The following is a 16,760-nucleotide window of genomic DNA, read 5'->3' on the forward strand; positions in this document are numbered from 1 at the left end:
CATGGGGGTGGGAAATTATATCATTAACTTATAATAATAGTATTCAAGTTTGACTAATGAAGGCAACTTAACATTTTCAGCTCTAGGGATGTCAGAAATAGACAAAAAGCAGCATCCACAATTTGCCTTCTGCTGCAACTTAACACGTTCTACATATGCAATGTGACAAAATCTGCCTTTACTTGCCAGGTCCCATCTTTCTGCTTTTACTGCTGAACGGTTTAGATCATGAAAATAAGATGCAATGAAGTTTGAAAAACTGGATGTATTCTAATTAGAATTCCTTGGTCCTGGTTTTCAGGAAGACCGTGGATTTACCCACACAGCTGGTTTGGTCTTTCTGACAGATCTGATACAGGTTACTAGCTGGGTAGTTTGGTTATACACACTTACTAGGCTGCTGTCTTCCTAAGATCCAGCCCCAGGGAGATACTTGTAAGAATACATCTCTAAAAAAGTAATGTGGTTAATAACTGGTGAGTCAATACATTTTTTTGGGTGGGGAGGGGTAAGGCAGAGCCTTACAGAGAGCATCTGGTCAAGTGCCTTGAGATATCCTCTGGTTATGGAAGGTTGGACTGAATGAGTTAAACCATAAACCTGGAATGAATGAAACATAACATGGTATTGGAAATGGTGTCTGTGCACAACGGGGGCTCCCCACTTTGGTAATTGGAAGGCAGAAAGTTAACTTGCAGTGTACTTCTCAGACATTCTCAGGGATGTCGACAGTCTTGTGGTAAGAAGGGTACATGCTGCGGTGGAAATTGGATATTCTGTGTGGGAGGAAGAGCCTTGTCATGTAATTTACAGAGGAAAGTCTTCCATCATAACTATACCCTGGCTTTAACTCACCTTGGGTAAAAAAAAAATTCAGGTTTCTAAAACAAGTAAAGTAGAAGGTAGTTATAATACAAACGCTGATCTGCTTTGTACGGAAGTCAGTTATGAATCAATGTTCAAAGGACTTAGTTAAATTTGTTGGAGGATCTCTCATTCACTGTTGGTGGGAGCACAACCGGGTGCAGTTGCTTTGGAGGGCAATTGGGCAGTACCTTTCCAGATTTGAAATGTGCATATGCTTTGATCTGGTATTTCTATTTCTAGGGACTTATTTTATATGTATACATTCCCTACTCAGTAGAGTTTGCTCTGTGGGCAAAGAAGATGCTCATGTCATGTTCTAATAACTGGATAAATCCACAAAAAATGGAAATTGGGTACTACGTGATCATAAATGTCCATCAACAGGGGACTGATGGAACGAACCTACCACGGAAGAGCCAAGCAGTGGAATACTATGCAGCTACTAAAAGGAATGAGGGCAGCGCTAATATGGAAAGGTCTCCACTATATGCTAATAAAGAAAAGCCAGGTTAGAGAGCGGGGTATAGAAGAAAAGAGCCTACGTTAGAAAACCAGTAAGAGTGGTTCACTCTAAGGAATGAGTGGAATCTGGGGTAAAAGGAAGACTCCCTTTTATTGCCTTTCCTTAAGTAGTGTTTACTTTTTACCTCTGTGTGCGTGTAATGTTTTTATCATAAAAAGGAATAATTAAAATTACTTTGCAGTTACACTTTCTACTGTGCTAAAAGTTCGTATCTGCAACTAAAAGGGAAGATAGTTGCTGTTCTTTTAAAGGTCTATTTCACAGGAACTATGTAACGTCCTATTTGCTATATATGTAGCCACATTAATCAACAGTTTATCTCTGAACTGGATCACATAGTACCCAAGCCTTCTATTTCAGAAGCTGTGTCCCAGGAGCCTACCTACCCACAGTTCTCGTGGTGGCTTAACCAAAATGGAGGATCAAGTTTTTCAAAAGATTTAATCTTAAAAGTAAACTCTAAACCAATGTCTGCCATCACATTTAGTAAAAGGCACCAGGGCAGAATCTTGGACATGGGACTGGAAGGGGCATCAAGGTGTCCATTATCTGAACACTCTTGTGAGATGGAGGTTTCCTTGGCTTCTCCCGAGGAGGGGGGCTCACTGCCTTTTGAGGCAGGCTATTGCATCTTTGGCCATGTCTGTAGGAAAGGTCTTCCCAGGCTGGGCTGAACTCTCTCTCTCTCTCTGAATTGAGGAGGGCTCCTTCCTTAACCTTCCTCACCCCCAGCTGGACTTAAGGGGGTCCCCCAGAGCTCTCCTCTCCTGGAAAGATAGACCCTACTTTGTCACTGCAAGCTGTCCGTGGGGCCAATCCCAAGTTAGAACTTCTAGCACATTGGTAGGCTGTTCCCATTCTATCCTACATCCTTGTCCAATTCAGCAGAGCCTCTGGGGCCTCTAGCACCGTCCAGATGCCCTCATCAATTAAGTCCTTTGAACACTGATTCATAACTGACTTCCGTACAAAGCAGATCAGCATTTGTATTATAACTACCTTCTGTGTGTGGCTTTGAAAATGCCTGCCTGACTCAGTCTCCCACCTCTGCCATCAGTAAATCTGTCTCTACGTCCTTAACCTCTGCTCTGAATATTCTCTTTGCCTTTGTGTTTCAGCTGAAACTCGGCTGCTTCCTGAAGGTCCCTTTTCTCTCCTGAAGGTCCCTTGAAAGGGGCAGCTGCTTGTCTCTCCAAATGCCCCACACTCCACCCCCCCCCACTACTTCTAGACCGTTTCTCCTCCCTCCTTTGAAGCACAGGTCACCACTACCACCTCCACTGCAAATGGCTTCCTCATCCCCCTTCCCTCAATCCTGCAGAGATCAGAATGCAATTCACTATTGATTTACACCATGGCTCCTGTCACCGGCCTTGGTGACTTTATTGGAAAGCCCTGCAACACTTGGCTCCTCACCACCCCAACCTGCTCACCTCCAGCTCCTCTTCCCTCCAACTCACCTTATCCGCCCAATCCTGTGGCTCGACCCTAAGCTTCATCATTAGCAATAACTGCCTCACTTCCAAACTCCTGATTTGAAGCATCTCACTTTGTGTTCACCGCTCTTATCTTTGTACTACAACAATCTCTGATTTCATTGGTCAATTCATTGAGGCTATCACCTTTTCATTGCCTTCCTGTGGCACAATTCCTTGACTTCTGGGACGCCATTCTCTCCTGGTTCTCTGCCCACCCCAGTCTTCTTTGCTGGGTCTCCACCTTCTTCCCAGACTCTAAACTTTGGAGTCCCCCGGGATCAAACCTGACCTCCTCTTCCCTATTGATTAGTTAGGTATTCTTACCAGTTCTGTGGCTTTAAAGAACACCTATAGTATGATTCCCATATCTGTATTCATAGCCTTGACCTTTCTCCCAAGATCCAGACTCCCATCTCCATTGCTTCCCCCACATCTCCATTTAGGATGTCTCATCGGCATTACAAACTTTACATGAGTTTCCAACATTGCTCCTATAGCTTGCTCTGTTCTCCATCCTCCCCATCAACACACAATTATACAAAAGTGATATTTCTCTTTTGTGGAGGGATTGCATGTTGCCTATCTGATATCGATTCCCTTTTCATTTCCTAATGATATAATACCTAAATTATTTGGGACAGCAAATCACCTGGTTTAATAAATTACATCTCCAAGCTTCCTTGAAACCAGGTATAGCCATATAACTGAGTTTTGGGCAGTTTTACTGGGAGGGTGTAAAGGGAAGCCTCCTGGGATGCCTGGGTGGCTCAGTCGATTAAGTGTCTGCCTTCGGCTCAGGTCATGATCCCAGGGTCCTGGGATCGAGTCCCTTATCAGGCTCCCTGCTCAGTGGGGAGCCTGCTTCTCCCTCTTCCTCTGCCTGCAGCTCCCTCTGCTTGTGCTCTCTCTGTCAAATAAATAAAATCTTAAAAAAAAAAAAAAAAAGGCAAGCCTCCTTAAAAAGAAGGTAAAACAGCCAGGGAAAATCATGTTGGCTCTTCCTCCATTCCTGGAATATAGGCATGACGGCTGGAGCTCTAGCAGCAGCCATCTTGGACCATGAGGTGCCCTTGAGGTTGAAAGTCATATATTAGGATTGCGAAGCAGAAGATGGAAGGAGCCTGGGGCTTGGATTACTGTAGAGCTTCCATATCTGCCATGTACAGCCTACCTCTGGACCTCTTTTACTTGAGAGGGAAATTAACGTCCATCTGACTTAAGCCACTATTAATTTGGATTTTCTACTATATATAGCTTAACTTATCCTGCTTGATATATGAGTGTATATAACAGAGTCTTATCCATTTAGGCAAGGATTAAAATATAATGTGAAGGCCACAGAAAACACCAAAGACCTGTGGTAAGACTACATTTTCAGAGGATACATCTTGGGCAGTGGAAAACACTGTTAAATGATATTCCAAAATTCAATTTCTCCTTGAAAAAGAACTGAACTATTTCACTGCAATTGAGAACATCAAATGACTGGTTAGACTATGTGACCTTCAGGTGCTTTTGTTTCTTTGAGATAATGGGGGTTTTCAAAACTCAGCCACATGCCTAATTTAGGACCCCATGATTCAGGTAAGACATTAGTTTCTCAGCTTGGTAAAGGGGCTCTTGGTTGCCATGAAGCTGTATCCTTAATTTCATTAAGGAAAAGGTCATTGTAATCTTTTGCCCTTGACATTGCAACAACTTTTTATATCTTTTTTTTTTCTTAGGCAAGCGAATAAAGAGTTTTTAAATGATGGAGAAATTATTTTTCCTGGAAATGGCTATTCTTAAGTGGCAATGACTTTAGGACAGTACATTGCAGGTAGGTTTCCCCATACATTACTTCTTTCAAAATATTAGTCAGGATTTCTGTCTACCTATCCATCTACATACCTCTACGAATGTTTATTTCCAAAGACTAAAAATTAGTAGTTCTATATAATGTGATTGGTGGAAAGGTCACTTCTCTTTTTAATTCATCTGTTCTATCATGTAAGTTTGTTTTCTTTTGAACTAGCTTTCTACGTTTTCATTTAGAGTAATTTTAGTACGGAAGTCAAGTTCAATTTATTGAGAATTTTCCCGAATGAGATTGGTATGTAATTTGGGTATCTGCAGATGAGAAAGAAACTATGGGTTATTAGCTTTAAGTAAAAGTTGGAGACCGCCCTTCCAAGAATATGTAGTCTTACTGCATGAGGAGATAAGAGGATGGCCAACCATGTAGAGGGATCTGAGGTCATCAAAAGACCACTTCTAGAGTAATTTGTTCATATCCCTGGAAACATCTTTTTATAGAAGGAAATACAACCCTTGGGAGGAGTAAGGCTTACTAATCTAGCAAGTCTAGCCAAATGTGTCATACAGAGTGGGTGCTCCATTATTATTCAGTGAACACATTAGTATCAGGTGGCCAGTAAGACTGTTGTCATCTTGGGATGCAGGAATGAGGCAATGGAGACATCACCTCTCTGAGAAACCTGCCCTCATTTCCCAAGGCTGAACATGATGCCTTCTGCTGGGATCCCCCTCACCTTGGTTCTGTCCATCACACCACTCATCTCTTGGCCTGTGTCCTCCACTAGAGTGTGAATTCTTTAGGAGAAGGGTTGTCTTTAATTAGCTCTGCATCCAGTCTAGTGTCTGGTACATACTAAGTGTTGTTGAGTCAATGCATTAAGGAATGAATGAGGGAGTGAATAAGATTCTGGTTAGCTTGGGGTGGGGAGGAGGTTGAGTGTGGCCCAAGGAGCTGTTCCTTCCAGTTTAGGTCTTAAGTCACTGAAGATGGGGGAGGGGGAAGGGCTCTGAGGTCAAGGACACATTTTTAAAAATGTCATGATTTTGTTCAGTGTCTGAGAGTGAGTATATTGTTTTACTAAAATAACTTTTTTATGGTGGAGTGTTCAAGTAAGGGCATGTTTTATTCAGTAACTCCTTGTTGCTCACTTTATGATGTCCTCATTCTAAGTCTGTGGTTTAAATCTTTCCCACGATTGGTTTCCATCAAGCATTTCTTCCTGCTCCCTATACTGACACCATCTTGAACTGTCTAGCTCCTCATACCCACCTGGTACAGCAAACCACAGTGGTGCCAGGAGGGCAGAGCTTGGGCATGCCACAGTCCTGAGTTCAGGTCCCAAGTCACCACTTACTACCCCTGAGTCCCAGAGCCAAATACTTTGCTTTTCTGAGTCTTAGTTTTCTCATCTAATAAAATATGTCTTTGAGCTTCGGCTTTCTCATCTTCAATAAAATCTACCTTGTGTGGTCATTGTAAGGATTAAATGACATAGAATATATAAAGCCCACAGCACTGCACCCGGCAGGTGGGAAACACCCAGTAAAGGCTGGTGTACTCCCATTCTTTGATCCCTTTCTCAGCCTGGTAGGTCAGAACTTACCACTCCTCCTTTCCCAGTATGCCCAGTATTGACTGGTCCTTGGGGTCCAGTTCACTTTCTCCACTAATCTTGCCCCCGATTGAAAGCAATCCTTCCTCTTCCTGTGTAGCCTGCCATCTTCTTCCAAATACCTATGGTACTTACCACTTTCTTCCTGGTGGCTCAGTGCTTATTTCTCTCCCTGTCTATAAATTCTGTGGGAGCAAATTGCTCACCTTTTAATCTTGTATTTCCCCAAAGCACCTGGCAAAATAATTTGCATATAGCAGGTGCTTAAAATCAGGAGCTGAATATGTGCAGGATAATTCTCTATATTTAGGAAATCATCACTCGATTCCTCTTAAGAGATGGGGTGGCATAGAGAATCCATCTTTCCATTTGCTCCACTTGAGGGAAAAAAAAAAAACAAGCCCTCATTTAAACCTCATTTAAAGTAGCTGACCTCACGTCCCATCCAGAGAATTTCCTGGAAAGGGCTACAGAGGATGACTAGTCGTATGGGCAATTATAATAAAGCCCTGCTCCAGAGCTAGTCACATCTCGAAAACTGTGAAAAGAGATGCTTAACACGGAGCGGGCTATTTCCTGAAGGCCAGCTAGCCCACGCTTACTGCCCCGAACATCTTCATCTGTAGGACACTTCCTTCAGTTGTACGACATGGAAGAGGCACCAATCACGGTTCTTATTTCCGATGGGAGGGGAAAGGCCCTCGAGGGTTTGAAGAAGTCACACATGGCTGTGGCGCGGTCTGAGGTTACTGAGCTGGCTTTGAGCCTTTTAGACAGAATCCCAGAGTTCGGGCTAAGCCGAGCCTGGCCTGTCGTGGAGGCGGCTGCCAGAGGGTGTGATCTGATGTGGCTAGAGGAAGACCTCCTCTTCCAAAGTATCCCTTCTGTGAGTACCTTCGAGGGATGGCTACGTGTGGAGAATGTTTATTTTTAATCTTTCAGAGGTTCCTATTCCAGGAGGAGGAGAGGACCCTTCCTCAGCATTTCCAAAACAGTCCCGCAAGAGGCTCCGTGGAAGAAAGAGTTCTCTGATCTGAGAAGTCTGGGAAATACTGCGAACTGCATCCCTCTTTCTGACTTCCTCTGTGTGGCCGCATACAGCACCATATATCGCATGGGAAAAAAAACTAAACTCAGAAGCTCTTCCACTTAGTAAACTATGAAATCAGACTTGCTTGCTTGCTTTTTTTTTTTTCTGGGTTGTTGCAAAATTCCTAGTGACGTCATATGAAACCAGTACATCACAGAACACGATTTAAAAATGCTGCCTTTGCTACGATTCGCTCTTACTGTAGGAGGGATGAATGTTCAGCTAGGAACACAAAGCGATATGCAAGAAGGGATGGGAAAGGGAAGTACAAGAAATGTGAAAGGGGGCCCGGGGGGGGGGGGCGCTAAACAATTTCCCAGCCTTGCTAAGGGCTAGCCATGATCTTCCTTCCAGACATGATTTTGCCTTTGTTTTCCTGCCTAGAAAGCCCAGTTGTTATCAAGTGGACTCATCGGATTGCAAGTAGCCTTTGTGCATCTTCACGTGATCTTGAACAGTGAACTTGATCTGGTTTAGGGGGTCTGAGAAAGGGAGTGCTCGGGTGGCAACCTTTGCTCAAATGGATGTGGAAAGAGGCAGGAAAAGAGCAGAGCAAGGGGAAATGGGGTGCTTAAGGCAACAGGGAGGCAGAAGCTGCCCTGACAATGGGAAGGTAAGGGTGGAAGACAGAGGACAGGAAGAGTAAAGAGAGAAAGTAGAGGGTTGTGATGGGTCTGCTGGAAGCCAACAGACCCACCTGCCGCCTGAGCCACGAAACGGAGGCTGGGGGCTAGTGAGATGCCCGGGAGGAGCCGTCAAACTATAGAGTCAGCAAGTCCCAAAGCTTTGGCTTCTCAAGCCAACCACCAGTGAAACTCCAAGTGGTCTGAAGACACGGATTAAAATTAGAGTTCGGACAAGAGCCTTCCTTTATGTTCTGGATTGGTCTTTCTATCCTCTTGGTGGTAGGACACTCATTCTCATGGCAGCTTTCTGTCCCCCGGAGCTCTCAATTCCCCAGGTTCTTGGGAGGGTCCTGGGCCATAAGAGGACCCAGTGTGAGATCCCCTTCATGGCCTGCTGCTTTAGAAACCATCACAGTGGTTAACTGAGAGCACAGCAAGAGCAACAGAGGAGGGCCTGGGGGTTGTGCTGAAGCCAGAGTTCTGAGGGGAGGAGAAGGGCTTTCTCTTACCAAGGGCTGTCAGATGTTCACTTCTCGGATGCAAAGCAACTAGGAGATCTTTGGCAAGCTAAGGCAACTTAGAAATACTAGACGCTGAAAACAGGATATGCAACACATTTGGGAGTTTCTCTCATGTTAAAAGATAAAATTAGCTGATTCTCCTTCTAGGCTACCTTTGGATTACTTGTCAGAATCAGTGTAAGAAAACCCCAAATGTTTTCTTTGGCGTCACAAATATTGTTTCTTATTCACAAGGTGGAGGTACGTGTGGGGTGAAATGGGGGCTGGGGTCATAGGATAACTCCCTTCACAAGAAAGTAGAATTTTCAAATCGCTCTTCCATGGTGAACTTATTTCAAGAGAAGTGATTTTCATTGGATCAAGACGGTGCTCTGGGATAGTGCCTAGAGTTCATTAGTAAATTCATTTTAAAGTAAATCTCTGCCAGGTTTCATTTACCACTCAGGGGGAAATGGCTAAAATGATATGCTCAATCTCACAGAGTGTGAACCCCAGTGAATTCAGTTCCATGATGAGCCCACAGCCCTCTGCATCAGAAACAGGTCCCCAGCTGGTTTGGGGTGGAGGAGTTACTTTAGATCACTCATTCCTTTGCATAGATCGGAAGGCATAACAGGGCATATTAAAAGCAGAGTGTTGACTGGGTATGTTTCTGTGTGGTGTTGTGAGCACGTGTAGGAAATAATGCTGACCCAGTGGGTGTGTGCTTGTGCTTACGTTGCTGACACCATTTCTCTGAGTGTGTTACGCAATTGAGATGGTTTGGAGTCTCTGAATGGAATAACATGATTACCCATGGTATTGCACGTCTCCAATCCCAAATAAACACGATGGCAAAAACTAGACGAAAATGTGGAAAGAATAATAAATCACACAATGTCACTGAAGTCATGCAAAGAGGAAAAGAAGATGAAAAAAAAAATGGGCAAGCACCAGACACCATAAATGAAAAAAAAAAAAAAAAGCCAATGCATACAATTCTAAAATCATTCTTACCTTCTTCAGTCATTGTGTCATAATATTTTAGTTTTCCATATGATCCAAGTTCTACAACATCACAGTAAAAGACACAAAGATAAGGAACGAGCTGTAATGCAAGAACTTTGTTTTTACACATTCTTAATTAATCAGATTCAGAGTTATACTGTCAAATTCCGCAATCGTAACTATATAGAGATGTGCAAACATGGGCCCATGTGGCAGACAGCTTTCACGGCCCATTTTCAGAAATCACTTGAAATATATTATTCTACTGGGGGTAGGATGTGCCCTGCATGACAGAGGAGGACACAGTTATTTTAACATCTGATGAAACAGAGTACTTGGCAAGAGAACTTCACACCGGGTCTAGGCTTGGCCCTGTCATTTGTATAGAGGTGATGCTCTAAGAGAAAGGGTCGATCAAGGACAATGTCCGGGACCCCGTGGGGCTTGCAGCCTGGCATTCCTGGCCAGGGAGCCTCGGGCCCAGAGCTTCCTTTCACGGTTCCTCTGCAACAGAACCACTTCCTAGAGATTGAGGAGGCCACTTGGGAAAACCCAAAATGCAAAACCAGCTTCTAAACTCTCCTTTGACTTTTAGTTCATATTTTCGACAGAAAACAGTGAATACCAGGAGTTCAGCCTGCTGAGAAAAGCTGCAAAAGGTGCAGAGTGCTCTGGGAGGAAGAGGGAAGACACCTGGCTCAGGCAGGTGACAGAGGAATCACGTCTCCCAGACTGAGGCACAGTCACCTGCTGCTCCTTAGACGACAGGGGGCGGGAGGCTACGAGCAGCCCCTCCAAGTGCAGGGATCGGCAAGGGCTCTGTGGTCATGGACCCCACCGGCAGGAAGCGCAGCTGGGCTGAGTGAGCTGGGGTTGGGAAAGAGAGGAGGCCGGGATGCACCGTGTCTGTTTTCTTACTTCAGTTCTAAAATAGAAACTTTTATTCTTGGTCATCTGAAAATTCCAGATAGTTTTAAGTGACATGACGAGTGGGTTAAAAATATTTTTCCTAGTCATAACAACACTCTCCCAATAAACCTCAAGAAATTAATGAGACTCGAGAGATATTCCTGTGATTGTGCCGAACGCCTCCCTGGCTCATTAACTTGGGAAGCCAGTGAAAATCCACATACGAATCAACTAATAATTGATGGGTTTTGTGAGCAAGATGAAGGATTTAGCTTAAAAGACAATAATAAATATTCTTCCCTTTTATATTTGTATTATACATTATAAATATGTTATATATATAATGTGTATATGTACACACACATACACACATTATATATATTCTTTTTCCATTCTGCCTAAAATTTTACTAAAGCTATTTTAACACACCGATGCAAAATTATGCTTTGAGGAGAAAAATCACCTCATCCTTATCTTTCTGCAAAAACCTGCCTACTCCGGTTTTGTTAGATACATGACGAAAGGCGTAAGTACTTCAGTAAGAAATTGAATTTTGTGTAAATAACAAGAAAGTCTTTTTAATGACTCCTGGGGATTGCCTTCAGTGGAATACAATTTTTTTCTGGGTATTTTAAGAACAGTAGTCTTTTATACATACGACATTGCACAAGCTTGGAATTCTTAAATGATCTAAATACCTTCATAAATATTAAACACATGTTCATGGTGGCTTTACACGTAATATATGCGTGTGTGTGTGTGTGTGTGCATGTAAAATCTTATAGTAAGTTCATGAATTATATCAGCCAACTCATTGTTTTGTAGCCTCTGCTCTTCCCCTGAGGTTAAGTGGTAGCGTAAGCAGCTGCTATTCTCAACTATTTGCTCAGGAAACAGAGCGTGGGTGGCTCTGGGTTTTGCAAAGTGGGGTGTAAACCATATTCTATACAGGAAAGATACACCATTGCAATTCTTATGGATCTGTCTTTTTAGATGAAACCTCTCCATAGACACATACCTGTTTTCATAGATCAATTACAAACTGTCAAACATCTGCTTGTGGCAGGTGTGATTATTTTTTTACCCCGTCTCTTGTGGGATCAGGTATAAATAAATACAAACATATTCTTCAATTGTTCTATTTTTACACAGTCGAAATTGGAACCGTTCATGTCTGACAAGGCTCACACACATTTGCTGCTGCAGCAACGTCCAGATTGTTTCTTAGCTGCTTCCTTGGATGAATGGGACAGAGGATAAGGACTGAATGGAATAGATCAAAAATGAGGCTAAGATGGTGCAAGAGAGGGAATATGAGTAGTGAAAAGCCAAGTAACGACAGACGACATAGCAACTCAAAGCACAGGGAGGAAGGAGGACAAGGGAAGAGCATCTTGCCCAGGTGAAGGAATCCTGTTTCATTGCATACTACAGCAAAGGCAGAAAAGAAAGGGAAGGAGACCAGCCTGCTAGAATCGTCTTTAACGCACACCGCGACAAGATAGTGAGATGCTGGGCTCAGGCTTCCCATGCTCTCAGGTGGTCAGGGCAGCATCCTGGCGTCGGTGGGGTGCATCTCCAAGAGCTGGTGGATCTCATTCCTGAACCAGGGCCTCAGGGGATGCAGGAAGAGGGGTGGGACAGGTGACAAGGATGAACACGACATGCACATGTCAGCCAGAGCACGTCACACAACTGGCTGGTGTCCCACAGACCACGGATGCCTCATGGAGAGTGGTCTCAGCCACTGTGGCCTGAGAAGGCCTGAGAGGCATGAATGAAAACTCATCGGCAAGGGGAAATGGCCTCCAGTCAGCACACTCCCCACAGAGACTAACCAAGGTACCATTACACCATTGGATTAGGATTCCAACTGGGCCTCAGCCAAGCTGAGTTTCCTTGGGATAGGAGGAAGTGAGGGAGTTCAAGAGAGGCCTGTTTCATCCCAACTAGCAACACCCATTATATCAACTGAGCAAGAGACAGCTAGGATCAGAAGAGGGACGAATCACCAGTGAATATCATCCTGGGTACCACCTGGTGTCTCTTCACTGTAACATTTCTCTAAGAAGCCCACACAGCCTAAGAAAAAATTCCAGAACCCAGTGGTTGGTGTTGGAGTTGAGCCTGCAGGGCGATCATGAATGCCGCCTGTCATGGTGACCACACCTGCTTTCACGCTACTTGGACAGTTGCGGCCACGGGCATCCATGCCCCCAGATCTCTAGGACTGATAGAGCCTTTTGTCAGTTCCTCGGTCCTCTTCTTTCCAGGTCTTGCAACATAACGGCCTGCTTTAAGGTGCCTCCCTATTCCTGTCCATACTTCCTGACTGACAAGTCAAGGGAAGGGTCTTACCTTCAGTCTCAAAGAATCAGTGAATAAGAGCTAGTGTTTTGGGCTCCTAATCTCCTCTCTTCAGACTGGCATGGATAGAGATTTCTCCTTTCCAACACTGACTTTCTCAGCTCCACTTTGGAGGCCTCTGGCTTTCTCAACCCCCTTTTCAGCCAATCTCTCCAGACAGGAGCAGGAGAAAAGGGACTTCTCACCTTTTGGGCCTCAAAATTCTGATATATAAAACCAAAAGCCAAGAGCAGCATCTATGCTGGGTTCATAATATTGGAATGAAAAACAGAGGGAGAGAAATCAGGGAGAACAAGTATTTATTACTTAAGTGTTAGCTGATAGGAAAACAAAATGATTACTTGTTCATTTTTTAAGTCAAAGAGCTTCTTCATTTTTGGTATTAGTTTGAACTCAATGTGGAAGACCTAAAAATTAAGGCTTTCTCAATACAAAAGATAGTCTCTCAGTACAGTTGCCTTACCTGTCAAGAAGGTGTGTGCAGATACTAGATTATATCAACCCATGGAAGGATTATTTTCAGTAGCAAGTGGAAGTTAAGGACATGGGCTTTGAAACCAGGGTGTAGGCTTGAATCCATGGTCTACCACTTATTAGCTGTGTGACTTTGAGCAAACTGTTTGGCCTCTCTAAGCCTCGGTGTCCTCAGCTGCAAGGATCATAACTGTACCAATCCCATAAAGCTGTGGTAAAGAGTAGATGAATAATAACACCCACTAAGCCGTCAGTAAGGGGCAGCTTCACTACTGCAAGCACCACCAGGTAGCATGAAGGAGAACCCATGGGACATGGAGCAGAGCAGTGAGAGAATTTGGTATTTTACACACGTCTGTTAAAGCAAATTCAACACTACTTAAAGAGGTTTTAAATCCATATTTGTTGCTCAACAATAAAGGCTATTGTGCCACGTCGGGGCCAGCATGGAAAAGAAATGTCTTCATCGGTCCTCTCCTACTCTCGGATCTATGGGGAAGGTCACAATGTGGACTGTAACCATTGGGATAGCACGTGACACTTCACCCATCTAAAAAGCACCAGTGTTCCATTCGGGACCTAGGCACCTGCCTTTCTAATTTTGCACAAAACCCTGTCTCTCCAACCAGGTTATCCACATGTTGAAGGCAGAGACCCTCTTCCTCTTAGATCTCTTCCAACAGAACCCAGAACAGTGCTTTCCTCTTATCACACGCTCTCCTCACATTTCTTCAAGTACATAAATACACAGCTCCCAAATGACAGTGAGCTTTAGGTTGCTGTGGTTTGTTAAACTTCCCTAGAAGCTGAAGTTAGGAAGGCAGGCACCGATGCCTGAAACTTCTTGACATCATTATCAAGGTTAAGAATGCTTCTGAGTGAGATGGACAAGATGGCTGATTCAGAGTAGCGGCTCTACTAATTATGAGCTGGGTGGTCATCTCTGAGCCTCAATCTCTTCTTCAGTTAAAATGGGGACAAGAACAAGGGCGCCTGGGTGGCTCAGTCAGCTGAGCGTCCGACTCTTGATTTTGGCTCAGGTCATCATCCCGGGGTCCTGGGATGGAGCCCCGCGTCAGGCTCCATGCTCTGTGGGGAGTCTGCTTGAGGATTCTCCCTCCCTCTCCCCCTGCCCCTTCCCCCACCCTGCTCATGCTCTGTCTTCTCGCTCTAAAATAAATAAATAAATCTTAAAAAAAATAAAGTGGGGACAAGAACAATAAGTACCTCTTCTCAGGAGGGTTTTTGGAGGATCAGATGAGGCCAAGTATGTAAAACACTTTGCACGGAGATGGTGTAGACATCCTTAGTAACCGGTACCCCCCTCCTCATCGTCTGCCAAAGGTCCAAAATGAACATCAACTCAGCTTAGCAGGAGGTTGCTAATAGGTTGAATCCTATTCAAACTCTGATTATCTCTGCAGGTGGGCACCAATGTCAATGTCTGTACTTGCCATGTGCAAGTCAACAACACCCTGCTCCCGCCCCCCAACCCAGGCTTCTTCCCTTAAACACAAGGAAAACCGTCTAAAGAAAAAACTTTCCGTTTAGTGAAAGGCTGCCCTGGTTAACTTCCAGAACCATGTGTTGCAGTTTTAGCCCGAGGGTGTTTTTTTTTTTTAATTTGTGAATTTATTGCTATTATTGAAATGTTGGGAATGGGGGAGGGGAGTATGACAGTTGAGTATTTGTAATCTCCCATCCCACTCCCCAAGATAAATGTAGCATTTACAGTTGCAGATTTGTATAATTTTTAATTTTCTTGCAGCATATCCAGCCTTATCTTTTCTCTCTTGTCTTTGCCTCATGTGGAAAACTTGCGTCACAATAAGCACGAATTCTGAGTTAAAAGGTATTTTCCAATACAGCCCAGTGTAAAGCTTTTGGTCTCACGTCGCCTCAAAAAAGGCTGCACGAGCCGCCACAATTAATTGCTTCCCATTAAAAGGCTTTCTTTGGTCATTATTCTTTTATATCAAATTCATACCAATGCCAGTAACTTCTTTATCTTAAAAATGATCTTGGAGAGACTGAGGTTAAACGAGGAAACAACCATAAGTCCTCACTTCCTATTCAAGTCAGAAGGAAAGGAATATTTTAACCTTCAAATTCTCACTCAAAAGAAGCTTTCAAAGTACTGACTCACTGCCAAAGCTTCTGCTTACCATTCTGTTGTGGGGGGGGGGGAATGATGTTCACGTGTTAAGCTTCCCTAAGAGGCTCCTAATGTGTGCATGCTTGCCCAAGGACAGCTGTCCCCTACATGTGGCCAGACACAGATGTCACATGCAAGGGGTTACCAGAGAGGCTTTTGCTCCATGGAGTTCTTTCACATCTGACTCTTCCCTTTCTATGCTAATCTGTACTTCTTTTTCTTCTGCAAGATGAAAACTTCTCACTTACTTAGGCTTTTGGACGCCAGGCAAGAACTGTGCAAATGAAAACAAAGGGCTCAGCTGGTGCATCGTCTTCCATCAGCTATTGAGCTTCAAGAAGGATTTCCGAATAGACCGCTCAGAAATTTATCACCTGATTTTCATGCCCTCTGAATCTCGCCCCTTCGTGAAATACTCTTCCTTTTCAGGCTCCCCACAAACCTGGACCCATTGGTTTGTCATTGCTAATATTTCTGTTGCCCCCACTCTCCCTTTCCTTGTTTATGTCCACCTGCTGACATCATTCTGGGGCCCCAGCTCCCAGCAAAACACTGATGTTACATCACCGGCCAAATCCGGAGTCAGATTGGTCCCCAGCATCTGGCCCAGTGTCTGGGGCACAGAAGGCATTCTGACAAAGCATGAATGAAGCACTGGCACCAGGTAGGGAGGTGAGCAGAGTGGGCTGGAGACAAGGACAGGGAGAGGCGTGATTAGGGACACCTGGACAGTGCATGCCTAAATGGGCAGTGACCTCCAGCTCCACGAGGAAATGTGGGTACAGTGTTGAGAGACCTGCTGATTATTCAAGGGAAGCCAGATATCTGGCTTTTTATGTCTGCTTTTTAAATGTTGGCAATGGATTCCAAATTAAAAAACACCACCCGGAGGGGCGCCTGGGTGGCTCAGTCGGTCAAGTGTCTGAATCTTGATATCGGCTCAGGTCATGCTCTCAGGTCGTGAGATTGAGCTCCGCGTCAGACTCTATGCTGGGTGGGGAGCCTGCTTGAGATTCCATCCCCCTCCCCCGTTCCTGCTCTCTCTAAGAAAAAAAAACAATGACAAAACAAAACACCACCTGGGTCATATTTGGCTCATCGATTTGTAATCCTTGGTTTAAAATCAGGTTGCTTGGTCTAACTTTCTTATAAATATTAGTTGGATGAATGAGTGAACAAATGAGACCAGCTTGATTATTGGAACTGGGAGGGATCCTTGCTAGGCAATCCTTCTCCAGAGGGTCAAGGACTCGGGCTCACTTCCTTGTCTCTCTCCAAGCTCATAGATTTCACCTGGTGTAAGTACCGCAGTCTGCTCATCTCTGGCTTAGAACCAATTGAATCTGATTACCT

At 44.2% G+C, this 16,760-nt stretch overlaps 1 protein-coding gene across 2 annotated transcripts in view; it reads right to left on the minus strand.

The window, feature by feature from the left end:
- The window catches only part of SLC24A2 (solute carrier family 24 member 2), a 249,579-nt gene that overhangs the window by 58,649 nt on the left and 174,170 nt on the right, over window positions 1-16,760 (minus strand). The window contains exon 5 of one of the 2 annotated variants that reach the window (XM_078061282.1): window positions 9,512-9,562. The exons of the other annotated variant lie outside the window; for it this stretch is intronic. Within the exon in view, the coding sequence (XP_077917408.1) occupies window positions 9,512-9,562 (51 nt within the window). The remainder of the gene's footprint in view (window positions 1-9,511; window positions 9,563-16,760) is intronic. 2 annotated transcript variants of the gene reach the window in all.

Source organism: Halichoerus grypus, chromosome 14 (assembly GCF_964656455.1).
Source record: "Halichoerus grypus chromosome 14, mHalGry1.hap1.1, whole genome shotgun sequence".
NCBI classification, from domain to species: domain Eukaryota; kingdom Metazoa; phylum Chordata; class Mammalia; order Carnivora; family Phocidae; genus Halichoerus; species Halichoerus grypus.